The sequence below is a fragment of the Citrus sinensis genome, chromosome 1, assembly GCF_022201045.2.
Source record: "Citrus sinensis cultivar Valencia sweet orange chromosome 1, DVS_A1.0, whole genome shotgun sequence".
In the NCBI taxonomy this organism is placed as follows: Eukaryota; Viridiplantae; Streptophyta; class Magnoliopsida; order Sapindales; family Rutaceae; genus Citrus; species Citrus sinensis.
The window spans coordinates 5,715,462-5,722,947 of NC_068556.1; the positions used below are offsets into that span (position 1 = coordinate 5,715,462).

The 7,486-nt window shown below is 34.6% G+C and overlaps 1 protein-coding gene across 1 annotated transcript; it reads right to left on the reverse strand.

Moving 5' to 3' along the window:
- Positions 1-2,396: 2,396 nt before the first annotated feature.
- Positions 2,397-3,458, reverse strand: LOC102625724 (glycine-rich cell wall structural protein-like). Its single transcript, XM_006476038.4, has one exon. It carries the CDS (start codon positions 3,456-3,458, stop codon positions 2,397-2,399), a length of 1,062 nt encoding a protein of 353 aa, XP_006476101.3.
- Positions 3,459-7,486: the final 4,028 nt, after the last annotated feature.

Below are 7,486 nucleotides of genomic sequence, written 5' to 3' on the forward strand. Positions count from 1 at the left end.
CATTGAGAGCATGTTTATAGATTTTGAAATGCATTGTCTTTTATTTTTTATGAGAAGAAATTTAATCGATGATATGCTTATTATCTATGGTCTTGGCTTTGGGATGTTGTTTTGTGTTCGATCAACCTGGCACTAATTGCCTGGTTTTATCAATTTACATCGCTGACATTGGTGGTTTTTGCTTCGCTAAAATTGTTAAGTTGATGGGCTCTATCCAGAGATCAGAATAGTTTATTGAACCACTTGATGACCCTAGAGTTTAAGGGTAAGGGCCTCAAACTCGTGCTAAATGTGAATCTGACAAGAAATGGTGGATTTGGGCGTTTGGGATAATTGCAGATCGGATAGATTTAGTTCAGAATTCTCATTAAAAACGAACTTTCTGCTTGCTGTTTTCGGTAACTGTCTTAAGAAGACTATTTTGCAAAAGTATCCATCCTTATTAAGATACAATAATTTTGTTTTCAAATTTAAGTAATAAGCTTAGATTTCTGTTGTTTGCTTCTAACATTTAACTCCGCCATTCTAACCACGAATGAGAGAAGATCGACATATCTTCAATTGTCAATTTTAGAACTTTCTGTACAATTTTATTGACCGTATTTGCTTGCAAAGCATGTAGTTGTTTGTTTTGGTCAGGCAAAGGAAGTATATGAGGCAAGAAGATTCAACGTTTTGGAATGCCGTTTTGATCTTATTTACCAAAGCACTTCTACTACATGCAAGATTTCGGAAATGCGGTACTTCGGCATGCTGTCTATCTGCATTGGTGATTCGGTTTGTGTTCTATTGACAATATTTTATTGGATTTGATAGCATCATTGATATATAAGACACCCCCTGCTATGCTGATAACCAGAGTGGTAAAAATCGTTAAATCTGCAACTGCTATAATAATAGGTTCAAGATTTGAGATTAACTAGTTGATCTTTATTTTTCACTCCCAAGATGTGAGTATTTTCTCTTCAAAATTCACGATGAAATCGAGTTATTCACGATGAAATTGAGTTAAGTGATTAAAATTTGAGATTGTGTTAATTTTTTTTTTCATGGGTGATTAAGTTCAATTGTGTGTTCTTGACTTTGATTATTTTCTTGTTGAATTAAATATTTTAGAGATTCATGAGATTTTCTTGGTTGACATGAAAAGTTGATTACAAATGAACTAGTGTAGTTTGTATTTTCAAAGTTGAAACACGAAAGATTAAAGTGAATCGAGAGTTTATATTTTCGAAATTTAGTTCTTTATTGATGCATTTAAAGGATTTTAAGTGAAGAATCAATTTTTGATCTTGGATTATAAATTTATTAAGAGTTAAATGTGACTGAAATTTTTTAAGAGTTAATGTGATCGATATTTTTTTGGAAATAAAGTGGGCTATTATTTAGCTTGTTTTTCTTGAAATTGGTTCTTCTCATTCATGTTTGTTAAGTTAAAAGTGTGATTTTTTTTTTTAAAAATACCGAAAATCAAAAGTCAACTAATATATTTACAATTAGAGATTTATTAGGACTATATGGTTGTAACTGAGGGTAGCAATTAGATGTAGTTATTTGTGCTAAGTTGATTGATGAGTGCATGAGTTCAGGTGTTTCAGTAATTGGCTAAGAATCTTGCAGTTTTCTTGTAGCTTGTACTGGCAGTGGTAAATTTAGATTGAACAGTAATGGAGAAGCTCCAAAAACTTTTGATTCGTTCAGATCAGATGGGCTTTATTTGACATTAGGGGAAGCAGCTGATGATCTATCATCTTCGTGGAAGCAGGGGGCCTCAAGCAGCACTTCGATAAGTTTTTGGCAGTTTGTAACTGTTAAGAACCTGAATGTAGCATCATCTATAACTTTAGAGCTGATCTTTGGTTGGGAGGAGAGAAAGAAGGGAAGGAAATTAATTTAAATGTTATTTTTATTATTTATTGAATAAAATATATAAAATTTAATTTTTATTAAAATTAAATATCTGTTAATAATATGGAATTTAAATTTTACATTAAGTAGTGAAAATTTTAAAATTTTCTTATATTAAAAATTAAAAATTTTAAAATTATCTTTCAATTTTTTAATTTGTTTAATGTTATTAATAATTATTATTTATAATGATTGAGATAGTTTATATCCAAGTCATGACTTGGAAGTTTTGAGGGTTGAATAGTGAAGGATTCAATTTTCTCCCATGCAACTCTGTTACATTAATTTTGCCAAATTAAAAAGAAAAAAAGGGGAAAAAGATCACTATACACAAAGGTATTTTGAAATGCTCAAACATCATTACGTACAATTACTTACAAACAATTAGAATGAGATGACTGATGAGCCTTTATTTTCAACAAACAATTAGGATGAGATAAACCATTAAAAAGGGCAACAGAGCAAGGAGATAATAATGAAGAATTCCTTCATGGTTTCTTCAAATTATTAATGTTCAATGAACGGCCACCAATTGGGCCGCCGCCGCCACCACCACCAAATCCAGTTCCTCCACCAAACCCACTACCACCACCAACACCTCCACCACCTCCGTATCCCCCTCCTCCGCCTGCCCCTCCACCAGCTCCAAAGCCTCCTCCAGCCCCCTTGCCAAAACCTCCTCCAGCGCCACCACCACCACCTCCACCTATTCCACCACCACCTCCTTTGCCAATACCACCACCACCTCCACCTATTCCACCACCACCTCCTTTGCCAATACCACCACCAAAGCCACCATCACTACCACCCCCACCAGCTCCACCAAATCCACCACCAGCACCGCCCCCAACTCCTCCTCCGGCACCTCCACCACCACCAATCCCTTTGCCAAAGCCTCCCCCAGCACCACCTCCTCCACCAATACCGCCTCCCACTCCTTTTCCAGCACCTCCAGCACCTCCACCACCTCCACCACCTATTCCTCCTCCAGCACCACTTCCACCACCAATTCCTCCTCCCCCTCCACCAGCTCCTGCACCGCCACCACCCCCAATTCCTTTGCCAATGCCTCCACCAGCACCTCCGCCTCCTCCAATGCCACCGCCTCCACCATGATGGTTCTTCTTATCCTTTTTCTTGTGGTGCTCACCGGTGCCACCGCCACCACCAATTCCACCTCCACCTCCTATCCCTCCACCTCCACCAGCACCACCTCCAATGCCACCACCACCACCTCCTCCAACACCGCCGCCGCCACCCTTTCCAACACAATCAGGCTTTCCAGCAATGCCAGGGTTTCCAGTACCAAAGCTGAAACCTACTCCCTTTCCAAAACTAAAAGAATGCCCAAAACCCAGTCCCTCCTTTCCTCCACCAAAGCCACCGGCAAGACCTCCAAGTCCTCCAAAGCCGCCAGGGTTACCATCAAAGAAAAGTTCTGGTTTCTTCACCTGCGCTTCCTTATTCTCTTCTAATTTCCTACCCTGCACGCACTCACAGCTCACAACTAAAGCAACCATCAAAACCACCCAAACAGACTTTCCCGCCATATTATATCCCATTAATTACTCGCACTATACAATTAAAGCAAACACTACTACTGCTTGTGAGTGCCATGTTATTCTCTCATGCGTATTTATAGAAGAGCTTGTACCCGCTGTGTCCCAAAATATTCATTAATTAATTACTACAAAAAAAAAAAAAAAAAAATAGAAGGCATAAAACGTAGTTGGTTGTTGGGACATTATGTTTTTTTAACTGCTTTCTCGATGCTTAGCCTTGTAGCAGCCATCCAGCTCGAGTGCATGTCCATTTACGTGATTGCTTCACTTGCATTCATAACCTCACCGTGATTCCGATCTTCTTTTTACTCTCTCTCTTCTTAATAATTAACTGTTACTTGCAGACAACACACTCATCACATTTAAGATTAACAGTTAGTAGAGCAAATTCTTTTGCATGCATAAGGTGCATGTAATTAACATCGATCAACTTCAAGCATGCGTACGGTACGTGCGTTGCATGGGGAAAAGGAGAGAGGCCGATAAGTTTTGACTCGTCATTGAACGGCGATAAATCAAACTTAATTAAGTGGTCCTTCAATCAGCTAGATATATAATTAACCCTTGCAGCACCGGCACCTCTATTGCATGTAGCCCCGATGCAATTAAACTGGGAACTTTGAATGAAGATTTAATACTCCATGCACAGTTAATTTGAAGATTTAATACTCCATGCGCAGTTAATGTGGCCACGTGGATTTAATAATAACACAATTAAATTTGGCTACTGTTGAATATGGTTGACAGATGGGATAATGCATCCAAAATAAATTGATATGAATTTGTTAGGAGGTTCACCATATACAACTGTAGCTAATGAAAGTGATAATAATTAATAATCCCGACAACACAAATTAATCTAACTAGAAAAGCATGGAGAATCAAGTAACAAAATAATTTATAAACCATAAAGAATGAAAATCCTCAGATGTCTTTTTCATAATAGTAAATATCTAGTAATTGACACTACTAGATATTGTTAATTGTTTCTACAATAGTAACATTATTATAGTGTTAATTGCAAAATAGTGTTAATTTTGACTTAACACTATAATAAGTACTATATACTTTTACAGATATTTTATCGCCATTGTATCAGATACTTTTGATCAAATATCAATACTCTAGGTATAATATAACTACAAATCCGACTTTAACTGTTTCTACTAATTTATATATAGTATTTCTTTTTGCTGTTTGATATTAAATTCAATTACTAATCTATAGTAGATAAATGATAAATGCGACACCCAACTTGTTCATGTTGTGAAAAACTTCCCGTAATTCTTCATTAACTACAATAGTGACATTATTCATCAAAATGAGTTTTTCGTGGGGGAAAAAAATAGGGTGAATTTCACCATTAATCTAAGCGCAATGAGCTAATTGTACAACCATACATGCTTTGCAGCCACAAATATTTTGAACAAGTGAACATTATCGTCGATCATTACATAACTAGCCCAACAGCAGCAACAGCTCATCTTATAGGAGAATGAGCTGCGATGAAAGGGTCAAAAAGAAAACGGGTTGGTCCGTGGTCTAGCTAGGTAACCAGAGATCATGGACTATAGACCAGCACCACTAACAGACCATAGACCAAGCAAGCAAGCACTAAGGGCGGCAGTCACTATAAGAATAGCTGAGAGTAGGGGTCGGTAGAAACCAAACCGGAGCTGAAAAATAACCAGTTCAGTTCGGTTTTTTGGACTTCGATTCGGTTTTATTTATTTATTTATTTTTTTGAAGAAAACCAAATAGTTAGTCAGGTGTAAAACTAAATATTCTGGCTCGGTTTTCGGTTCTAAATTTTAAATGTGAAAAGTGAATCGAAAAATCGAATAAATTCATTTTAAATTAAACAAATGTCGCGTGGCATTACTTGACGGGTGAGAATATATTAATATTATAGATATATACCCACCGTAACATTAATGTGTGTGTGTGTATTTGTTATTAACTGACTAGCCCTAAATGCAGGACCAACCCTTCATTTCTCATTTTCTCACCCAAATCGTAACCTCCAAATCTAATCCTCTCACTCATAAATGATAGGGGTAGGGATGTCAATGGGGCAGATATGAGTTAGATTTACTCTGCTCCAGATTCAGATCTATAATAAAAATCAAGATCTGTATCTGCTCCAGATCCGTCATGAATTTATATTTTTCGCTCCATATCCATATCCAAAAAAGAAATAAATATCTATATCTGCTTCAAATCCGAAAAAAAAAAAATTAAAATCTGCTCTAAATTTGTCATGAATTCTAAAACTTATCAATTAAAAAGTAATAATTTTCAGAATGAAAATTGAAGGCTAAAATGTATTGATAACAAATAAATTATATAATTTTTCTCAAAAATATAATAAATATTGTAGCTTATACTTTTACACCAAAACAACAAATAAGATAATAAAATATCCTTTAAAAGTAATTGCAGGAGTAAGATCAATCTAATATTCTATTGTCTCATTCATCATTCTAATATCCATGACACACCCACCCTCATTCTTATAACATTAGATAATGACATATAAATTAAATATGATTTATATTCAATCATTTATTATTTTTATTATGACTATATTTGACTAAATATATGAATAACTATATTCCTTAAAAATTATTTGGCCAATATAATAAAATAAATTGACAGGTTGTATTACTTAGCTTGCAATTTGAATATTGCATGCACATGCTTTAGGGCTGGCTGACCTTTAAATTTACAAAACTAACCTTTAAGTTTTAAGAGTTTAAATGCATGGTAAATACCACTAATATGCTATGAATAAAATTAATATTAGTATAATTGCACAATTGTTAAGAAACTTTTAAAATAAAATTAAATTAAAAGATGGGTGGATATGGATATGGATTTAGATATTAAGATAGATCCAGACCTGCTCCATATCCGTCTTAGATCCGCACATCAATATCCAAATCCGATCCAAATTCATTTAAAACCGACCCAAATCCAATCCGATTGGATTTGGATCACGTGGATCTTGGGTCAGATCCAATCTATTGCCATCCCTAGATAGGGGTGTTCGCGGATCATAATTTATAGATTGGATATCAATGCATATCCGATCCACGATTTTGTAAATTATAAATTTTTAATCCAATTCAATTCACAGATTAGTGAAATTCAATTCAAATTCAATCCATACGTCTGCGGATCGGATGCGGATTTGACCCAATTCATATCCAATCCATCATTTTGCGAATTGGTTTGCAGACTAAATTTTTTTTAATTATGTCCTATTTACGAACTAACTAAATAAAAAAATTAACATCAAAATAATTTTATTACCGATCAAATTTAAAATTAAATAAGATTTAAATAAATTAATTGTTTAAATAAAGTTAAAAAAATACATTCAAAATTTTAAAATATAATACACAAAAGAACTTATTTGTTTATATCAATTTATAGAAAATAACTACTTAAAAAACTATATTTTTTATTTAATTAATTTTATTTTATGTTATATCGGATAAGATATAATATGGTGTTAACATAACTATATTTTAACTTATTTATTTATTAATAAGTATAATGCCATGTTTACAAATATTTTTTGTGGATTTGCGGATTTTTGCGGATTTACAGAAGTAAATCCATATCTAATTCACCGATTGCGGATTTTCAAATTTTCAATCCAATCTAATCCACCAATACATGGATTGAATTTTTACGGGTCCGATTGAATTCTGAACACCCTTAATAAATGAAATCGCCAATCCTAGCATACAAAATCAAAATCCTCATAAAACTCCTTCTCTAATTCAAACCCTAGTCCCCAAAATCAAACCCACCTCTCACAAATCTCTATCTCAAAAGTTTAACCCACCAATAATATTTCCTTATCGTCGAACGCCTCTAGCCCGCACCTCCACTGTCGTGTCTGCAGGTGCACATCTCGTTTGTTGTTGCTTTATGAATTCATCATCCACCTTTCAACTTTTGCAAATTTGATTTTACTTGTTTTCCTTTGCTTTTTTTTTTTTTCG

Excerpts from the sequence above, each read along its gene's own strand:
- LOC102625724 (XM_006476038.4), bottom strand. The coding sequence starts at position 3,458 with ATGGCGGGAAAGTCTGTTTGGGTGGTTTTGATGGTTGCTTTAGTTGTG.